Source organism: Mus musculus, chromosome 7 (assembly GCF_000001635.26).
Source record: "Mus musculus strain C57BL/6J chromosome 7, GRCm38.p6 C57BL/6J".
NCBI classification, from domain to species: Eukaryota; Metazoa; Chordata; class Mammalia; order Rodentia; family Muridae; genus Mus; species Mus musculus.
This window is the reverse complement of record NC_000073.6, coordinates 79696558-79717473: the sequence shown is the minus strand read 5'-3', so window position 1 is coordinate 79717473 and position 20916 is coordinate 79696558. Positions and strand designations below refer to the sequence as shown.

At 52.6% G+C, this 20916-nt stretch overlaps 2 protein-coding genes across 9 annotated transcripts in view; one reads left to right on the top strand and one right to left on the bottom strand.

The window, feature by feature from the left end:
- The first annotated feature begins 1701 nt into the window (after positions 1–1701).
- Kif7 (kinesin family member 7) lies at positions 1702–19376 on the top strand. 8 transcript variants are annotated; one of them, XR_003946403.1, is made up of 19 exons: positions 1702–1809; positions 3292–3643; positions 5861–6061; positions 6378–6771; positions 6910–7429; positions 8192–8308; positions 8834–9052; positions 9797–9954; positions 10370–10485; positions 10586–10738; positions 12645–12847; positions 14498–14695; positions 14896–15021; positions 15192–15368; positions 16342–16525; positions 17086–17292; positions 17889–18087; positions 18178–18324; positions 18559–19376. XR_003946403.1 is itself a non-coding variant. In XM_006540666.1 (19 exons), exons 2-19 carry the CDS (start codon positions 3316–3318, stop codon positions 18924–18926), a joined length of 4044 nt encoding a protein of 1347 aa, XP_006540729.1. In that variant the 5' UTR covers positions 1702–1809; positions 3292–3315; the 3' UTR covers positions 18927–19376. The 8 variants fall into 8 exon arrangements, 7 of the variants coding, with proteins under 7 accessions (XP_006540729.1, XP_006540730.1, XP_006540731.1 ...); XM_006540666.1 differs by having other exon boundaries at positions 9800–9954; positions 16310–16525; XM_006540667.1 differs by having other exon boundaries at positions 10589–10738; positions 16310–16525.
- Positions 19326–20916, bottom strand: part of Ticrr (TOPBP1-interacting checkpoint and replication regulator) — a 37953-nt gene continuing 36362 nt past the window's right edge. The window contains exon 22 of the mRNA NM_029835.1: positions 19326–20820. Within this exon, the coding sequence (NP_084111.1) occupies positions 20711–20820 (110 nt within the window). The 3' untranslated portion in view covers positions 19326–20710. The remainder of the gene's footprint in view (positions 20821–20916) is intronic.

Below are 20916 nucleotides of genomic sequence, written 5' to 3'. Positions count from 1 at the left end.
TAGGAAGTGCCACAACTTCTGGTGGCTCCCAAGCATCAGCTCTCATGCATCTAACAGAGAGCTGCCTGGTGTCCTCTTGGTGGCCCTTCCTTATACTCCTATTTGAAAAGTCTAGGATATGGTTGTGGATGGCTCCTCAGTCTGTCATCTCCTGAGGCCCTATAGGGCCATCACCCTGTCGGAGCTTAGCTCAGGGATGAGCAGAGCACGTGACATACAGGAAGTGAAGGAAAGAACCTAGGGACAGATCACTTGATCCCAAGAGCATGCCACACCACGTGGTGATGCTCCCTCACTCCTCTGGGTACTTAGTGTCTGTAGATGACAGATCATACATGTGGGAGAGCAGGCACTGTTGTTGCCCCTGACTCAACCTGCTGGGGATTGTTAGTCTGGAACTCCTGCCCGTGCCCTGCACAAGTTGGGAAACCCATCTGCCCTCCTTTCCTCCAACTCTGCCCTCCCAGAGAAAATGTCTGGCTAACACATCATCACTTTATCACTCTTGGGCTCCCCGTTGCCAGCAACCCACCCAAGAGTGCCCACCCAGGGGCTCAGTTTTTGACCATGTGTGAACATCACCCCAGCTCCTTGCTGGCACTCCTCACCTAAACTCTATAAAAGCCCCTTGCTTTAGCGGATGTGTGACGTCACTGACCTCCACCTGTGAGATCGGTGAACCCACCAGAGATCTGCCTCCTAATAAACCTGCCTGTATCTACTTTTAATCTGGTCTAATCTGGCCTGTATCTGTGTCACCAAGGGAGAGAATATGCCTATCAGGGACCCCCGGCCCCTGCTTATCTTACCAATGAGACACCACATGGCCTCATCATTGGCCTCACTTCAGGCTGTGATTCTACTGTATGGGGCTGAGTGTTTTCTCATATAGATCTGGGAGAACTGGACATTTCTGCAGCCTTTAATTATGCTGCCTCTATAGCAGGCAGTCATCTGAATACATCTATCAAAATTTGTTTTTCTTTAGTGGTGTTTTAAGTGATAAATATGTATTCTGGGATGGTGGTGGTTATTCGTGGTACTTGGGATAAAAAAACAAGACTTCCCTCATGCTAGGCAAATGCCCCACTCTGCCTCTCCCAGTCTGCTTTCCAGATTTTTTATTTTTGTGTTTGTCCAGAGGCTACACCTCTGTAGCCAGGATGGTGCTGATCCCCTGCTGCTCAAGGATTCTGCAGAGTTCTGGGATTATAGGCATGGGCCACTCACCCTGGCTTGGATTCTAGATTTGAATTACAAATTCAACAAAGCATGGTGTTTCCAGTCAAAGAGATGGACAGCCAGCTTTGCCTCTCTGGATGACAAGTGTCCCTTGACAGTGACTCTAAACTGCGATTGAATCTCATAAATCCTAAAATGAGACATAGTTTTAGGAACTAAAACTTCCTAGGGAAGGTGGTTTTGTTGTTGTTACGTTTTGTTTTTAATGAGGATTATGGCTTAACCCTGGGAGCAGAAAGAAAGAAGTGGGTCTATGAGAAGACAGATGTCTGGTGCCGATTTCCCAGTTTTCTAAGACCTGAAGAGAAGCCACTGGCTGCTTCCCTGGGCCCGCCCCCCGGCAGAGGCCCGCCCCTCCCCCATAGGAGGGCCCGCCCAGCCCCGTCTGCGGACCGACTTGGAGGCGCCCTGCCTGCGCCTCCGCCCCCGAGCGCCGGGGCAGGCGGGGTTGCGGGTGAAGGGAGGGATGTTTGGGGGGGCGGGGGTCCCGATGACGGCATCGGAGCGCGCCGGGTCGGGGCGCCGAGCTTGGCTGCGCGTCCCGGGACTGCGCTCGCACTCTGGCAGGTGGGTGTGGGTCCCGAGGGGATGGAGGGCTAGACAGGGCTCACCCGGGAGGCGACTGAGCAGCCCCCCATCTGTGCCCCTCAGCTTACTGCGAGCTCCCTCACTGGGCGGGCCGGGCCAGGAGGAGCAGCCTGCGAGGGTCCACGTTTGTAATCACTTTTGCAAACTTTCCGGGAGGGCCTGTTCCCAGAGGCCGATCGCGCGGGTGGAGTTGTCAGGGCGCCTTTGAGGCTCGGAGCCTTGATTGTGGGGAAGGAGAAGCCGGGACCACACACAGCTCCAGAGTCTACCTGGGGATTGGAGTGCCGCCAGGCACTGTTACCTCTGTGTACCCAGGCTCCAGCACCTAACCAGAACCGAATGAATGAGCGGTTATACAAGCAGAGATGCTAAACAGTAAATACGAAAACAACGAAGTGTAGCGTGGGATACTGCGGTTGAAGAATGTGGTGAGAAAGGAGAAGGCGAGATTGGGGGCGGGAGGGGTCCTCACGGATTGCTAGATAGTATTGTACCCTGTGCTGGGTGCTGATGATAGAGTTCGAAATAGACAAAGAGGGTTCTTGCTTTCCATGGGGAGAGAGACTCTGGCTCTGGCATCCGTGTGGTCAGTGTCTGATGTGGGCAGCACAAAGGGCTGTCTGTAGTGGTGATGGGACAGAGCAGAGCAGCTTCCCTGGCCCTGTGGGGAAGGTGAGCCCAGCCCAAGCGTGGGTGGATGAAGATGGTAACACAGAGGTTGATGGCCTGAGAGGAAAGGCATGGTATTCAGGAGATGGGGAAGGTAGGGAGTGTGTTCTAAGCTTCCTTTATTGTTAGTGGGGTGTAAAAATGAGACTGTCACAACTGTGTTTTTGAAAGATGCTCTAGACTGCGCGGTTGGAGAGGTCGGGGAGACTGAAACTCGGAAAGGGAGCAGGCAGAAGTTATCCCTTCAGGGTGTCAGCAGCATGACTGGTTTTGGCAACAGGATGAGGAGTGTAGCTGATAATCTTGAGAGATACTTAGGAGATAGAACTGGCAGAGTTGGGGGTGGGTGGGTATGGGGGACTTTTGGTATAGCATTGGAAATGTAAATGAGCTAAATACCTAATAAAAAATGGAAAAAAAAAAGAACTGGCAGAGTTTAGTGATAGGAATTTGGTCTTGAAGGATCTTTTGGCTTCTTTGAAGAAGATGGGCAGGTGTCAAGCAGTTTCAGGGAGGAGCAATGGTAGAGACTTAGAAGGGGGAGTGGGACAGCTGGAACACAAAAACCGGAGATATCAAGTGCTGGGGCTTTTTTTATTTTTTATTTTTTGGCCAGGGGAGGATGTCAAGAAAAGTTACTGTGGCTTTATGGTTTTGTGGTTTGTGTCAGTTGGGTGCCCCTTTGGGCAGATGCTCTGAACTTTGACTACCCCTCCGTCAGTCTCCCCAAAGCTATGTGGTCTGGCCCCTGTAGTACAGGCCAGTGGCAAGGGCCTTTTCTTTTCTCTGCAGATTCCGTAGCTGCTGTCCTTCAAGATGGGGCTGGAGGCCCAGAGGCTGCCTGGGGCTGAGGAGGCCCCCGTGAGGGTGGCCCTTCGAGTTCGCCCATTGCTGCCCAAGGAGCTGCTGCATGGTCATCAGAGTTGCCTGCGTGTGGAGCCTGAGCGGGGTCGAATCACCCTGGGGCGGGACCGACACTTTGGGTTCCATGTGGTCCTGGGAGAGGACACTGGGCAAGAGGCTGTGTACCAGGCTTGCGTGCAGCCCCTCCTCGAGGCTTTCTTTGAGGGCTTCAATGCCACCGTCTTTGCCTATGGTCAGACAGGCTCTGGGAAGACATATACCATGGGGGAGGCCAGTGTGGGTGAGTGATGCTTACTATGTTTCTGAATTTTCTGTACCCCCACCCCCACCCCCACCCCAAGGCAAGGATGCTGAGGAGGGAGTGGGCATCTCCTGGGCAGAGGTCAGCACTCCATGTCAGGTGGCTGGGAAAGGCAGGAAGTGGGGTTTGTGGGTGAATGGCTTTCTCAAGAATGGGTTTTTGGCATCATAACAGGAAAACCAAGTGTGTCTTAGGATGTCACCAAGGGCTCGGAATCATGTTCCCATCGGAACAGTTGAGATTGGAGCCTCTGCATCTGGGGAAGACTCTTTTGGCCACTCCATGGCAGGAACTGTCCCCCTTTAAGGAACATGAGCCATTTTATTTTCTCCTAGCTCCTGTTTTTACTGCAGTGGGGTTGCTAAAACAATGCTATGCTGGTGCATTGTAAACAGAAATTGACTCTGGGGGCTCCAAAGACAAGGTCAAGTTGTCAACAAAATTAAAGGGCAGTAGTTTCCATATCACCTTACAAGGGAGCCTGTTCGTCTTTTGTGGCAGGGGCTTGTCTGAGGCTGGCCTGATACTGTGTAGTCCAGGTAGACTGCAAACTTTTTTCTTTTTTGTTTTTTTTTGTTTTTGTTTGTTTGTTTGTTTTTCGAGACAGGGTTTCTCTGTGTAGCCCTGGCTGTCCTGGAACTCACTTTGTAGACCAGACCAGCCTCGGACTCAAAAATCTGCCTGCCTCTGCCTCCCGAGTGCTGGGATTAAAGGTGTGCGCCACCACCGCCCGGCTGGACCTCAAACTTTCAATTGTTTCAGTTTTCCCAAGTGCTAGGATTATAGACATGTACTACCATACGTGGCTCAAGCCTTTTATTTAGCAGTAAGTGGCTCTAACCACTCGGCAACCTCCTCTCCAGCCCCACAGAGGGGTTTTGTTTTGTTTTGTCTCTCTTACATTCAATTCATTCATGAGGGCTCCAACTCCACCCTACTTCCTAATATTATCACAGGAGGGGTGAGGATTTTAATGCATGAGTTTTGGGGAGACATACACAGACCATAGCAATGGCAGAGGCATAGTTGTAGAAAGTTAAGAAAATGCAGGAGAGTACATGCAGAGAATAGCAGGCCCGATGATTGCCTTCCTGAGCATCCCAGTCCCTCTGTGGAGATGATTATACTTTATACCTCAAGCATGGCTTTTTTTTTTTTTTCCCTTCATCTTTTGAGACAGAATTTCCCTGTGTAGCCCTGGATGACCTGGCACACGCTCTGTAGGCCAGGCTGGTCTGCCTCTGCCTTCTGTCCTCTGGGATCAAAGGCATGCACCACCATGCCTGATAAAACATGCGTTGTTTGATATCCACTCTTTTCCATCCTGTTTTGTTTTCTCAATAATATGCCCTGGGGCCAGGATTGTGCGTAGCTCACTGGTAGAGTTGCCATCTCACTTAAGGCCATGAGTTTGATTCTCAACATCCACCCCCCGCCATACACACACACAGACACAAATGAACAATATTTAATTTTAAATGTTCATGGTTTATGCACCACAACACCTGTCGGCATCTGAAATTTTCTTGCTATAAAATATTACTTTAGTTTTTGATTTAATATGTGGAGCCGTCTACTTTGAATTGGGGATAGCGATAAAGACCGTATATGTGATGATATGTACGATAAGGAACATTTATCATTAACTATTCTTCAGTCATGTGTGTGTGTGTGTGTGTTGCTGTATATTGAACTTGGGTGCTCATATGTTAGGCAAGTGCTCTGCCGTGAAGCTACACCCCTAGTCTTCCAGTCTTTTTTATTTGATAACTTCCTGGCATTCTGTTGCAAGTATATTTAAGCAAACTTTACTATGGGATATTAGGATGAACACTCTACTTTTGAAGCAAATTAAGAGGCCCATCAGTTAGCTGTGCATGGGCCGTGGTAGTGACTTACTTGTCCCAAGGAGTAATCAAGTCCAGGGTATCTGATAATCTGTTGGGAATGGGATAAGGAGGGCGCATCAGGAAAGCGGTTGATTAAACCATGAGAGGTTGCTTGAAGTCTCCAATTCTGCTTCCCTATCCTGGAGCACGGCCTAGCAGAGGCTGTCTCTCCTTGGCCTCTGTCATTGTCTTCTCCACGCTACAGCCTCATTCTCAAGCTGCTGCTGCTGCTGTGGTGGTGGTGGTGGATACTTGGGCCAGGTTGGGGTGGGGCATGGCGGCAGGAGACACTGTGGTATCTCCCCAGCCTCCCTGCATGAAGATGAACAAGGTATCATCCCAAGGGCCATGGCTGAGGCCTTCAAGCTCATTGATGAGAATGACCTGCTGGACTGCCTGGTGCATGTATCCTACCTGGAACTCTACAAGGAAGAGTTCCGAGATCTGCTAGAAGTTGGCACTGCCAGCCGGGACATCCAGCTTCGGGAAGATGATCGGGGAAATGTTGGTGAGAAGACTTGGGAATCCTCTAATGACTGGGAGGGAGGCCTTTGGCAAGCAAAGCCTGCCTGTCTGCTCTGAGGGTGGGCTGGCTTAACCTGTCTGGGAGAGACACTTCCTCAAGGGAAATCCAGGCCCTGGATGGTGGGTTTGTTTGCTGTCTGCAGTGAGTTCAGTATGGGCTTCTGTTTCCAGAGTGGGAAACACTAAGGTAAGTGCGGAAAAGCAGGGACTCCGGCCACTCTGGGTGAGGAAGAGCAGGTAGGAGTCCTGGATGTTTTTGCTTGTCTTCTGGGGAGATGCTTACAGTGTTGTTTCCACAGTGCTCTGTGGGGTGAAAGAAGTGGATGTAGAAGGCCTGGACGAGGTGCTGAGCCTCCTAGAGATGGGCAATGCTGCGCGCCACACAGGCGCCACACACTTCAACCGCCTCTCCAGCCGCTCACACACAGTCTTCACTGTGACCCTGGAGCAGCGGGGACGGACTCCTAGCCGCTTGCCTCGACCCGCCGCTGGCCACCTGCTGGTCTCCAAATTCCACTTCGTGGACCTGGCAGGCTCCGAGAGGGTTCTGAAGACCGGCAGCACCGGAGAACGGCTCAAAGAGAGCATCCAGATTAACAGCACCCTGCTGGCGCTGGGAAATGTCATTAGCGCCCTGGGGGACCCCCAGCGCCGAGGCAGCCACATCCCTTACCGTGATTCCAAGATCACCCGGTGAGATGGCCCATCTCTCTGGGTTCGGGTGGGATCATGGAGCCCCCCAGGAAAGGTGGCTTTAAACCTAGGCCGATGGTGCCAGGTCAGTGCTCACAAGAGCCAAGGCACTGACGCTTATCATCCTCGTGCTCACAGGATCCTCAAAGACTCTCTGGGAGGGAATGCCAAGACAGTGATGATCGCCTGCGTCAGCCCCTCCTCCTCCGACTTCGATGAGACCCTCAACACCCTAAACTACGCCAGCCGTGCTCAGAACATCCGCAATCGCGCCACAGTCAACTGGCGTCCAGAGGCCGAGCGCGTCCCTGAGGAACAGGCGGCGGGTGCGCGCGGGCCGCCGCGACACCGCTCGGAAACGCGCATCATCCATCGCGGCCGGCGCGTGCCCTGCCCTGCAGTGGGCTCCGCGGCAGTCGCTGCGGGCCTGGGGGCCGAGTGCGCGCGCTGCCGGGCCCGCACCAGCGCCGCCTACAGCCTCCTGCGAGAGCTTCAGGCCGAGCCCGGGCTGCCTGGCGCTGCCGCCCGCAAAGTGCGGGACTGGCTGTGCGCGGTGGAGGGCGAGCGCAGCACCTTGAGCTCTGCCTCCGGACCCGACAGCGGCATCGAAAGCGCTCCAGCCGAGGACCAGGCGGCACAGGGGACCAGCGGGAGAAAGGTGGCCCTGGGGTGGGCTCGGGGTAGGGATCAAGGGAAAGGGTTTTATTTTAAGCCAAGCAGCCATGCTTGGGCTTCATTGTCACTTCAGTGACAAAAGTCATTTCCTTAACTTTGGGAAGGACTTAGCCTCTGGGTCTGTTAAATAAGGGTTTTGTAAGATCAGAAGCACTAATAGATGTCAAGCGCACTGGCAAAGACCAAGGTTCTTGATAATATTAACATTAATAAAAACATGTAGGGCATGGTAGGGCACACCTTTAATCCAAGCTCTAGGGAGGTAGAGTTAGGTGGATCTCTGAGTTTAAGGCTAGTGTGGTCTACGGAGCGAGTTCCAGGACAGCCAGGACTACACAGAAACCCTGCCTTGGAAAACCTAAATAAGCAAGGAAACACAAACAAACAAAACCCCGTGATCTGTGGGAATAGTGGCCACATTCATAATTCTAACTCGGTGAAGGCAGAAACATGAGGATCATGAGTTCTAGGCTAGCCTAGGCTATATAGCAATACCCTAACTCAAAACAGAGAAACTATTAGTGATAAGCATTATTAAAACATTATTAGTAATGTGAGAGATGACTCATATGGCTTCCAGAAGGAACCTAAGGCTGGACAGGGCCAGGAGCACCAAGGTTGCAAAGCAGATCTTGGAGAAAAGTGGAGAGTAGGACTGGGTGAGCCGGCATCAAGACTGAGAAAGTTAGGGTGTCATAGCACCTTGCCAGGCACCACCCCTAAAGCCTTTCTCCTTGCCCTGTAGGGAGATGAGGGGACCCAGCAGCTGTTGACCCTGCAGAGCCAGGTGGCCCGGCTAGAGGAGGAGAATCGAGATTTCCTGGCGGCTTTGGAGGACGCCATGGAGCAGTACAAACTGCAGGTAGGATGCCCCTTCTGCAGGCCAGGAAGGCTTTCTAGAGGAGGAAGGCTTTCTCAGGATGGAAGGAAGAGTTTGGATGGAGACCTGGGCTAAGGGCCGCTGGTGGAGGACGGTGTGGAGATGTGTGGTGCCTCACTGTGACGAGGGACAAAACAGTGGAGGAAGTGCTCTGACAGCCATGCCTGGCACCTTTGGCTGGAGCTGGCATCTGGGGGCAGCAGGATGCCACGTGGGAGCCTGCTGACAAGATGGGCATTCTGCCTGGCTGGTGTCAGGTAAGGGCTGGCATGCAGGCGTGTGGGAATGTGATGAACATTGGGCAGGATAGGATAAGAGCTTGGGTGAGAACCAGTGCGGTGTGTGTTCAGACAGAAAGGGCTCAGTGGTGCTCAAACTTTTCCATTTCACCCCTGAAGGTGGAAGGTCCTCAGCTTCCTTCTTCAGTTTCTTGTACTCACGCTGCTCAGCGGACACCCCCACCCTTGGCATCCACGACCCCATCAACTCCTGGACTGTGTCTTGCAGAGTGACCGCCTGCGGGAGCAGCAGGAAGAGATGGTAGAACTGCGGCTACGCCTAGAGCTGGCACAGCCTGGCTGGGGTGCACCGGGGCTCCTGCAGGGCTTGCCACCGGGATCCTTTGTGCCCCGGCCTCACACAGCCCCCCTGGGGGGTGCCCACACTCACATGCTGGGCATGATGCCCTCGACATGTCTTCCTGGAGAAGAAGTTAGCTCTGAGCAGGTGAGGAGGTTGGTGAGGCTTGGTACATCAGGGCAACACTGGGGCACGTGTCCTGTTTGTGTCTCCGTGGCACCAGCTGTGAGATAGAAGATTCCTATTTCAGGTGTCCCTAGAGAAAGGGACCGGGTATGAGAGACTGTGGGGCCTCTCAGAAGTGACCAGGGCCAGTGAGCATCTTGAGGCAGGTGGAAATTGCCTGGAGTGAGGATATCAACGATGACGAGGTGGCACCTTTACACACCCAAGGATGGACTCCTAACACACGGTCTGGGGTGGCTCTCTACTGACTCACTCTTCCAGGACCTCTGCTTGGTCTCTCCAAGGTTCACTTCCTTTGCCTGTAGGTTCTTCAGCTTGGAGTCTTTTTGGCAAAGTTGAGTCCTGTGCCGCTTCAGAACTCTAGGACATCTCAGCTGGGCAGTTGCCGAGGGCTTGGGTTAGGTGGGAGTGTGTCAAGTACCCATTATTTTGGCAGGGTGTCAATGATGAGAAAGGGCTTGGGTATAAACGAGCTGCCCTACTAGAAAGGGCAGGTTGTCACCTGAGGAGAACCAGATGTCAGGAGATCACACCCTTCCCTGATGGTTCAGGGCAAGAGCATTTTCCAATGTGTCCTGTGACAGCTTGAGGGTGAAGATGTGGTGGAGGAAGTTGAGGAGAGGACGGTGTGCAGGACAGGGCACACTTCAGGCTCAGAGGATGCCCTGCGTGCATTCTCATCGTGAGCCTTAATGCCCTCTTTAGCAGGTGGTGAGTGGCAAGGAAGTCAAAGCAGAGGTGTTGGCCCAGGCGGACAAATTGAGGAGTGCCTCTTCCACTACATCAGAGGAGGAAGGGGAGGAGGAGGAGGAAGAGGAGGAAGAAGAAGAGGAGCCACCCAGGCGGACCTTATACTTGCGCAGGTGAGGGAGAACCAATGTGTTGGCCTCACAGGGTCAGCTCTGGGTTGCTCTCGGCTGGAGGAGTCTCCTGGTCATCCTCTCAGCAGTCATATGGAGGCCTCTCAGCTCAAGATGCTCTTGCCTGTCTCTCTCACCATCCCTGGGAGGTCTGTGAGCTCCGTCCAGATGGGAAGGTTTCAGTGGGGTGGGTGTGATAGGAAGTACCCAGACTTCCTGATGCTCAAATTTCCAAGACGACCCATGGTACCTGCAGCTTCTTGTCATCTTCTAAGCTCTGCCCCAACTCTGTCTTGGGTAACATTGATCCTGGGGATTGGAGGGTCCCATGGCCTCTCTTCTTCTCTCCAGGCCTAAGAGGAGGCTAGGCTAGGTGAGGGGCTGGGAAGTGGTACTGACTCCTGCTTCTCCCTTCTAGAAATGGGATCAGCAACTGGAGTCAGAGGGCAGGGTTGAGTCCAGGGAGCCCACCTGACAGGAAGGGCCCAGAGGTCTGCCCAGAAGAGCCAGCTGCTGCCATCCCAGCACCACAAGGTAGGCTGGGTGGGGAGCACCCAGGGAGCCCCTCTACCCCACGCCTCTGCCTCCTCCACGCTCAGTCGGGGTGCTGATCCTGACAATCTGCATGTTGTAGCAGTCGGTAGCGGCAAGGTCCCAGTTCAGACCCGCCAGGCCCCAGCTGCCATGGCCTCTGAGTGGCGACTGGCCCAGGCCCAACAGAAAATCCGGGAACTGGCCATCAACATCCGCATGAAGGAGGAGCTCATTGGTGAGCTGGTCCGGACAGGTCAGTGGGGGCATTGGGGTGGGTTCCTCCTCGGGAAGGTCTCCCACTCAGCCTTCTTCCTGGGCTGCTTTGGAGAAGGCTCGCAGTGCACTGCGTAGCAGCACAGGACTCGGAGCGTAGCTCTGAGACCTTGCTTGGGCCTCCTCCAGCTGTCAGCTTTCTCTTGTCTAAAGGGAAACAGTACTGACTCCATAGGATGGCTGTGAAGGTGGAATGGGCTAATTCTGGTGACCTGCTTTGAATATTCCTCAGTAAATAGAGCTTCTCATCTACTGACTCTGTTATACGGGAGGCACTGTGTTGGGGTCTGGTAACAGTCAGGCCTAGTCACAGTGTAAATGAGAAAGCAGTTACCCCAGACTGTGCCACTTCTGATACTGGTGAGTAGCAGGGGACCTGGGGACAATGTAAGTGGTGGCCATTTGATAGTTTTTCAAAAACATTTAAAAAATACATTCTCCCTCTGTTTTGCTCACTGTCTCTGTCTCTCTCTGTCTCTGTCTCTGTGTGTGTGTGTGTTGCACACACCACAGTGCACGTGTAGAGATCAGAGGGTAACTTACAGGAGTCAGTTTTCTCTACCGTGGGACCTGGGGATTGAACTTATGTCATTAGGTTTGGCCGCAAGTGCCTTTATCCACTGAGCCATCTTGTCTGTTTGTTTGCATGTCTTTAACAGTTGTGGATTTATTACTAACTCATTTTTCAGACTTTGAAGTAGATGGTTAAAGGGAAAGACTAGTACAGAGGTCATTAGCCAGGCTTTGCAGTCACTGAGAGTGCCCACCCTCATCTCTGCCCACCCTCATCTCTGCTCATATTTCTTCGCTGCTATATCTTGAAGCAGATCCCAGCCACCGTGTCCTTTCCCTTGTGGCGACTTCTCAAAAGCAAACAAACAACGTGGATCTTTTCCTGCTACCCACCATAGCTTGCCCTTGGTGTCTTCTTGTCTTTTCTTGATTTGTTTATTTGAGATGGTTTCATGTAGCCCAGGCTGGTCTTTAAAGGTGCTGTGTAGCTAACACTGGCTACGAACTTCTGACCCTCCTGCCTCCATTTCCCAAGTACTGGGATTGCAGGCACATGCACTGGCTTGTTCTGTTTTGATCAGCGCTGGGGGTGAAACTGCAGACTCTCCTCCTGTGCTCTTAGTACCCAGAGCCTAGTCACTGACTCTTGACCCTTCCTCCCTTGGTCAGCAGCCAGGCAGCCACCTCTCTCTGTCCCTGTGGTGTTGAAAGCTGAGCTGATTCCAGTATGTCTATGACACCAGCCTCGATGGAGGTTAGGAGTGACTGCCACCTCTGATCGTGTTTAGCCTTTTTGGCTTGAGTCAGCCTTCCATGCCTGGGCCCTGTGCACACTCGGTTGATTTCACAGGCCTCTGAGAGGTCTCCCATCTCTCAGCTCTTGAGTCCTTCTGGCAGGATTTGTCTGTTTACTCCCATAAGTGTGTCCGGCTTCTCCTTCTGCCCTTAGTATATTCTTGCAGATTGAAGCTAGTAATATGTGCAGGCTCAGCGGACATACTGATTTTTGTCATGCACAAGGTAGAGATAAAATTTGATAATTCGGGTCACTCCTATGGGTAAAACTCATTCAAAAGGAGGAGGAGGGGGCTGGGAGTTGTGGTGCACGTATTTAATCCCAGCACTCAGGAGGCAGAGACAGGGGGATCTCTTGAGTTCAAAGCCAGCCTGGTCTACCATGAGTTCTGGCCAGCCAGGACCAGAAGCAGGATGGGCGGTGATTGAGTGGATTTAAGAAGATGATGGAGTGAGGTTGACGAACCCCACGCAGTGCTCCAGACTGACAGGGCCTGGGAAACAGACTCCCAGGGGAGGGACAGTGGCCGTCATCTGGGAGGGGTCTGCCTGTACCACTGTGGCTCCATTTCTTCCAGGGAAGGCGGCCCAGGCCCTGAACCGTCAACACAGCCAGCGCATCCGGGAGCTGGAGCAGGAGGCTGAGCGTGTGCGGGCGGAGCTGTGTGAAGGGCAGAGGCAGCTTCGAGAGCTGGAGGGCAGGGAGCCCCAAGATGCCAGCGAGAGGTCCAGGCTCCAGGAATTCCGTAAGAGAGTGGCTGCAGCCCAAAGCCAGGTGCAGGTCAGTGCTGGGGTCCCCAGCTGGGGTCCCTGGGAACAGGATTGTGGGTCCAGAATCACTGAGGGCAGTCACTCCTTCTAACCTCTATCTAGGCCGGCTTCGTGGGGTGCTAGAGTCAGCTGAGCTTTCAACACAGCAGGAATAGAGGTGGCTGCTCCCACTGACCGAGGGAGGGCAGACATCTAAAGGAAATCTCCTTCATCCCACAGCATCTCCACTCCATGCACACATGCACAGTCCCAACCGCTCTTCACTCACCTTCCATCTCATATTCTATTTAACAGTGTAGCTGTCTACCTGACCCTCGGCTTGCTTGCTTTTTGGCTCTGAGAGAAACACTGAGCACGGTCCCCAAGGCCTGGCTTAGCCATCTGACAGCTGAGTGTTCATGTGCCTATGTGGGCCCACCTTCCATTCCCTTGAGCAGTTCATATAAGTCCGCTAGTGCTGCCAGAGCAGGAGTGCCCAGGTGGGAGGGGGCGCCGCACAGCAGCGCACAGGAGGCTGGATAGGCAAGCTCATGCTGGCCACAGGTCTGGCTTTTCCTGAGGCCTCCTGAGGCTGTGGGTGGCTGCCTTCCCTCTGGCTGTGTGGCTGCCTTTCCTGTACATCTGCGTGCTTGGTGTTCGCAGGATGTCTGTAAGCTAGGTCAGGGTCACCACCAGGGGCCTCACAGCAGCTTAAAGGTAGCTTTAAAGGCAGCTCCATTTCTAAATGAAGTCACAGTGGGGTGCAGGGTGGGGGAAGAAAGTTCTGCACATAGCCCTATCCATCCTGGCTTTTGCTTCAGAGGACCCCAGCCACCTCTGCACCTGCCCACCTGCCTTTCTGGCCACGTTCCTCTTTCCTTCCTTCCTTAGTTCTAGTTTGAGAGATGACCTGGTAGAATGGTTTTCCTGACTGGAAAACCCATTTTTTAAAGACATTTATTTTTATGTGTATGAGTTTTTTGCCTGAATAGATGTGTGCTTATACTCGTGGAAGCCTGAAGAGGGTATTGGATCCTCTGGAACTGGAGTTATTGACAGTTGTGAGCCCAAGTAGGTACTAGGAACTCTACCCAGGTCCTCTGCAAAGAGCAGCAAGTGCTCTTAACTACTGAGCCATCTCTCCAGCCACTGGCTGTGGGTTCTTAATTAACCTGCCTAGCCTCTCTGTGCCTGTTTCCTAATCTATAAAGTGAGAATAGTAGTCATTTTAATTTTTTCATTATACTTTCCTTATTTTGTGTGTCTATGTGTAAGGGTGCCACAGTGTGTGTTTGTGTGTGCAGGTCAGAGGATACCTTTTGTTAATTCTCTCCCACCATGTGGGTCCCAGGGATCAAACTCAAGTCAGTCACTGGACTTGGGAGCAAGCACTTTTACACACTGAACCATTTTGCCAGCCCAGTAGGCAGACTGGTTCATGGGTTTGTTAGATCCTTTATGATAGAGCATGTAGCATAACTCCTTCATGAATAGTCAGTGTTGTGTAGCTACTGGTGTTGGGGTTCTGTTGTCATTAGCCTTTATCCACCTAGGCTTTCCCCTTTCCTTGTGCTCCTCTGTTCACCCACCTGGGCCCCACCCACCCTCAAGAAGTGCCAAGCGCTCTGCCAGGCTCCTATAACCCCTGTGCATAGCTCGGTGGCTGCTGTGTGGGTCCCAGGTGCTGAAGGAGAAGAAGCAGGCAACAGAGCGACTGGTGTCACTGTCGGCTCAAAGTGAGACTCGGCTACAGGAGCTGGAGAGGAATGTGCAGCTCATGCGGCGACAGCAGGGGCAGCTGCAGAGGCGGCTCCGTGAGGAGACAGAGCAGAAGCGGCGCCTAGAGACGGAGATGAACAAGCGGCAGCATCGCGTCAAGGTCAGACTCTGGCTGGCCTGCCGAGGGCTCTGTCTCGTTCCCACCACTCATAGCTACATGATCTTGGAAATAGATTACTGTAGGTTCTTCTCACTATCAAGAACCTAGAGGAAACCTAAGCTGTGGGCATATGCCATGCCCTGTCCCCCAGGTTTTTCTCCCCACCCTGCTTGCTCCCCTCACTGGGCCTCCTCCCCCAGGAGCTGGAACTGAAGCACGAGCAACAGCAAAAGATCCTGAAAATCAAGACAGAAGAGATTGCAGCCTTCCAGAGGAAGAGGCGCAGTGGCAGCAATGGCTCTGTGGTGAGCCTGGAGCAGCAGCAGGTGCGGCTGGGCTGAGCCTGTGTCCCAGTGAGCTTGGCAGTTGGGTGACCGTTTCATTGCCAAGGTCCCCTGAGGACTTGCTGGGGATCCGCTGCACTCCTTGGGACCTTGGGTAATGGCTGCAGCTAGAGACAGGTACTGAGGTCCCTGCCTGCTCCACTGTCCCTCAGAAGATCGAGGAGCAGAAGAAGTGGCTGGACCAGGAGATGGAAAAGGTGCTGCAGCAGCGGCGGGCGCTGGAGGAGTTGGGAGAGGAGCTTCGCAAGCGGGAGGTCATCCTGGCCAAGAAGGAGGCCCTGATGCAGGAGAAGACGGGGCTTGAGAGCAAGCGCCTGAGGTCCAGCCAGGTGAGCGCCCATCACAAGGTTCCTGGCCAAGTGAGGCCCTGCGGGGCAGGGTGTAGATAGGTGAGGTTCTTTGAAGTGATGTTTTTGCCAGGTAAGACAGGAAACTTTGCCCTTTGGGCTGTATCCTCTGGATTTCCAAGAACTCCAAGACTTTTAGGCTGTTTATGACACAAGAACTAATGTATGGGGCATGGGCACTCATCCCATAGGCCATTTCACATTTTGCCAACGCTACATTGGGTCTCACATAAGCAAAATGAGGAGCACGTGTAGTAAGTGGTATGGACACTTGAGATTGCGTTTGAAGGAGGTAGGCTGGGGGGGGGGGTCCATCAGTACCTGGCGTGGCACCTCATCTTTCATCGAAAGGACAACTACTGAGCCACTTCATTCTTCTTTCAGATAGGATTAGAATGTGGCCAAGACACTTAGTGGGACTATGTCACACCCAAACTTAGGACTCGTCTAATCCAGGTGCTTAAGCCAGATTCCTGAAGGGTTGTGGACACTCAGACCAGGATCCCTGTCACTGCCATCATGGAGCACAAGATCCGAGTCACTAGGTCGCTTGGACACAGGAACCCTTGCTTCCTTCTACATCGGCCTTTAGGCAGGGCCAGACTTTCTCATAATCCAGTTACTCTTCAGCCAAGTCTCCGTACTGATAGCATAGCACACACCAGCTGTCTTGTTCCCATCATCCCTTCTTAACATTAGAGCCTTCCTCTCTGCTTGCATGGATTCTCCTCCTCTGAGCTATCTCCTCCATAGACGTTTTGGTCTTTAAAGGGCCCTGATCCCTGAAAAAAACATCTGGGCTAAATGTAGGCAAGGGAAAGACCCACATCCTCCTTAGCATCCAGTGTGCAGTCTAGGCACTTTCTGTGTCCTCTCTGAGGACAGTACCTGCTCCTTCTGACACACTGGCTGTGCTGCCTCAGGCCCTAAATGAAGACATTGTGCGTGTGTCCAGCCGCCTAGAACACCTGGAGAAGGAGCTATCTGAGAAGAGTGGGCAGCTGCGGCAAGGCAGCGCCCAGAACCAGCAGCAGATCAGAGGGGAGATAGACACCCTGCGCCAAGAGAAGGACTCACTGTTGAAGCAACGCCTGGAGATTGATAGCAAGCTGAGGCAGGGAAGCCTGCTGTCACCTGAGGTAGGCCCACGGGGCGGGGCCACCAGCTCTGTCTCTATGCTTCAGCTCTCTGATCCACCTGTCCTCCTGCTCCCCTCTGTCCCTTGCCCTGGCTCTCCGTCAGTGGTGCCCCAATGGGTATTAAGCTTTACAAGATGGGTAAGATTGCCCCTTTGGCCCAGTTGATGCATGTGGGACTGTGTGGACTTCTCAGCTCCCTTCCAGTGGAACTAGACACCCAGCTGTATATGAACAGAAAGCCTGCATTGCAGAAACTTACCCCTGGTTGTCTGGCATCTTAGGCAGGCCCAGTTCAGCTTTCAGGGGCTCAAGCTTACCCTGACGTGGAAAAGCACCCGAGACCCCAGCCTCGCAGCACTGTCTTTAATCCTGCATCAGGCTGTGACAGAGTATCCCTGTTTCTGCTGCAGTAAGGGGCACTTTTGATATGTCGACATTCTCAGGCTGAGGGGACACTAAAGGCTCAGTTGTGTATGTGTGTTGGCTGTAGTGTATTTGCCCAGGACTCTGTGGTATTCAGAAGTCTGATACCCCTCCTCCATGAGAGCCTGTTCTTGCAGGAAGAGAGGACACTGTTCCAGCTGGATGAAGCCATCGAGGCCCTGGACGCTGCCATCGAGTACAAGAATGAGGCTATCACATGCCGCCAGCGGGTGCTACGGGCTTCGGCCTCCTTGCTGTCCCAGTGTGAGATGAATCTCATGGCAAAGCTCAGCTACCTTTCCTCCTCAGAGACCAGAGCCCTGCTGTGCAAGTATTTTGACAAGGTGGATTACCAGCACAAACTCCTTGCCTTCACTTCCCTTAGCTCGTTAGAAGGTCTGCTGTGGGTCCCTTTCTCCCAGATGAGGGGACAGAACAGGGTCAGCTCTACTCTCCAATTTTTGAAGCCATCTAGGGGATGGCTTAGTTTTCCCCAACTTATGGTCTGAAGGCCCTCACCTACAGTAATGGGATTTCAAGAGGGATAGATAGTCTTGGCACCTTGGGACATGTCTGGAAGTATTTTTATTTGCCATGGTGGAGGGGGTAGTCGGGGATGTTGTCAAATGTTGTATAATAGACAGGTTCCACAACCAGGTATCACTCAGTGTAGAGTGCCAAATGCCTTATCCTTTGGTTGAGAAATCCTGGTCTGGGTGCAGTTTCATTGTCTAGCAGCTCAGTACTATTTGGTGGGAAAGGGTTTGTGCTAAGTTCCCCATGGAGGACTGGCTGATTGTTGGGACCTCACTGTCTAGAGCTGTGCCAGAGACAGGAAAGACCTGGTGTGATTTCCTTGCCGCCATGTGTACCAAATGGCTAAGGATTATTTCGGGAAAGGCACTGATATGGTAGCTGAGCCTGGCTGATCTTGGGATAGGTGGTGACACTCCGAGAGGAGCAACACCAGCAACAGATTGCCTTCTCGGAGCTGGAGATGCAGCTGGAGGAGCAGCAGCGGCTGGTGTACTGGCTGGAGGTGGCCCTGGAGCGGCAGCGCCTGGAGATGGACCGGCAGCTGACCCTGCAGCAGAAGGAGCACGAGCAGAATGTACAGCTGCTCCTCCAGCAGGGCCGAGGTGAGGGCCGGGGTGCCGGCTGCTCCAAGCCCAAGGTGTCATCTCTCTGCCCTGTCCACAGCCCCTCACCAATCTGTCTTTCCACACCAGACCACCTTGGCGAGGGGTTAGCAGACAGCAAGAGGCAGTATGAGGCCCGGATTCACGCTCTGGAGAAGGAACTAGGTCGACACATGTGGATAAACCAGGAGCTGAAGCAGAAGCTCAGTGCAGGAAGCACTGCAGGCCAGAGCCGGGGTGAGCACTGGGGTCCAGCCTGGGCCTACACACGGGGAAGTCAGAGGAACACAGATAGCTGCAAAATCCCACTTAGCCAAAGATGATCCCGAGTTTCTGTTCTGGGCTTACAGGCCTGTGCTGTCACACCCAGATGCCTCATTTTAAGTTGCCTATTGTTCAGGGGCTTTGGGAAGCTGGGTTTGGGAACACCTCCGTGTACCTCTATGTCTGACAAAGATACTGTTGTGACAGGTTGTGAGAGGAGAAGCCTCTGCCTGGAAAACAGACAATGCCTTGGAAATGAAGATGGGCTCCATCCCGCAGCTCCTGAACCTCTCTGGCAGTCCTCCCTTCTGGAGGGGGTGTCCCGTGTGTGGGATGAGTCCCGGGACTTGGTCCATGCCCCACTACCCCTGACATGGAAACGCTCAAGCTTGTGCAGCGAGCAGGGCTCCTCTGAGGAGTCTAGGGTCCGGGAGACAACTGAACCCCCAGTAGGGCGGGTGCTACCTATGGGTGAAGTGGGCCTCTCCTGGAACTTTGGACCCTTGCCCAAGCCCCGGTGGGAACCCCGAAGAACCAGCCCAGGGATGATCGACGTCAGGAAAAACCCCTTGTAGGCCTTGGTCAGACCCTGCTTCAGATTCCAGTCCTGCTGAGAGGAGAGACTGCCTGTTTTGCTTCTATGAAGGACAGTCCTTACCTCACACTGTAAATCCAGAGTCTCATCTTTACACCAACTGGAGTCCGAAAATTTGGGTCACACCCCAAAGAACTGGATTTTCCCCACTATGGTGCTTAGCAGTCTTTTTTTTTTTTTTTTTTTTGTAATCTATGCAAATTCCTTCAGCTATAATACTTGACTGCTCCTTTTTCATTTGTGGGACAGTTCTGACTTTAAGCCTGTGTGCCCAGAGTTCTGGAGATAATCCAAGGCTTGTCACAAAACAGTCAGTGGCAAGGGGGTCACAGCTTTCAATGGTGTTATACAGATGGGAGAACTGGGAAAGTAATAAGCATTTTTAGAATTTTTAAAAAATACCATTTAATAATAAACAGGAGTAATCTCATTATGGCTTACATCTTAAATATGTCCCCCAAGAATTCCTGAAGGCTGGTCCTCAGCTGAGAGGCAGTGGAGCCTATCAGAGCTGGGGTGTGGTGGTGGTGAGGTTATTGGAGAGTATCCTTGAAGGGCATATTGGAGTCCTGCCTCTCCCCTCCTACTGCCTGTGCACAGGCTCCCAACTCAGGACAAATAACTATGAACTTAGTTAGAGCCAGCTTGAAACCCTTCCTTCTCTACTCATCAGTGTTACTGGCAATTGAACCCATGCAAGCATTCCAGGGCTGCCTTTTCTTTCTCTGAAAGGAGACATGGGAGTTTTCACCTGGCATCTGACAACAGAAAGAGCCCTGGGACCACAACAGGGTTGAATCTTCTGGGGAGACTGAGAAGGTTCCAAATCAGCCCTCACTGCAAATGAGGCTCCTGCCAACACTCCATAGCAAGTTGGTTAGGTTGATTATAGGGCAACACAGGTGTCAAGCACATACCTGGCTAAGACTGTCATGCGGTGGCTGCTTTTCAGGGTAGACCCTGCAGTATGATTGCTCTGGACCATAGCCAGTTACTCCCAGGCAGAAATGCCAAATGCTAAGTTGCCAGGATGACTTTATTGTTAGCTTGCTTCTTGCTGACGTCTTTCACTTATGGGTCTTACTTTATGAAGTACCAATTGTGTAAAAGAACTCTGGCATTGTTACTGTACCCAGAGAAAAGGCTTGGTAAACACCTCCTTTTTTTCCATTTCACAGTGTGGCAGTAGTCCTCTGAATTACCAAGATCTGGAATGGGATCTTTGGGCTGTCTGAGTTATATATAGTACTAGCTGCCCACCAGACTTCCAACCTTCCCCCTAAAGAGTCAGGGCCTGGCCTCATATGAAGACCTAGAGAGGAATTTTCAGACCATGAGGCATTCCAGTGGTAATCTTCAGATGACCATGGGAAAAAGGCTTAAGGTCTTTAATGTCTTTTGTTGTTTTTGAGACAGGGTCTCATGTAGCCCAGGCTGCCCTTGTACATGCTATGTAGTCAGAATCTTCTGTCTCCGTCTCCCAAGTGCTAGGACTATAGGCTTACTACCATACCCTGCAGAATCTTCAATTTCTTTAAGTCCACAGGGACTTTGCTGCTGTCATCTTTACTTGTGAACTTTCTCAGTCCCATGAAGTCCTGGCCACTCGTGTTCTGGGCACAATGCTAGATTGCTGGCATGAGTCTGGCATTGTTACTGTACCCAGAGAAAGCTGCTCTAGAGTACATCTCCTGAGTGCAAGGGGTCTAGCCAGGCTCACAGCGTTCCTCATTTTGAGTCCTCCAGCGCAATGCTCAAGCAGGGCTAGCTAATAAGCTTCTTTCTCGTGTAGGTTCTGAAAGGCCGTTTCCGGGAGAGGGTGTGGCTGAACGGAGACTCTTCAGCAGTAGAGGGGAACACATCCACTTCCTCATCTAGGAAAAAGCAGACTCAGTGAGGCCTAAGGAAAGACAGCATGGCCACAGAGGGTCACCTCCACTCTTAAGGGTTACACGCTGGCAGTGACAAGC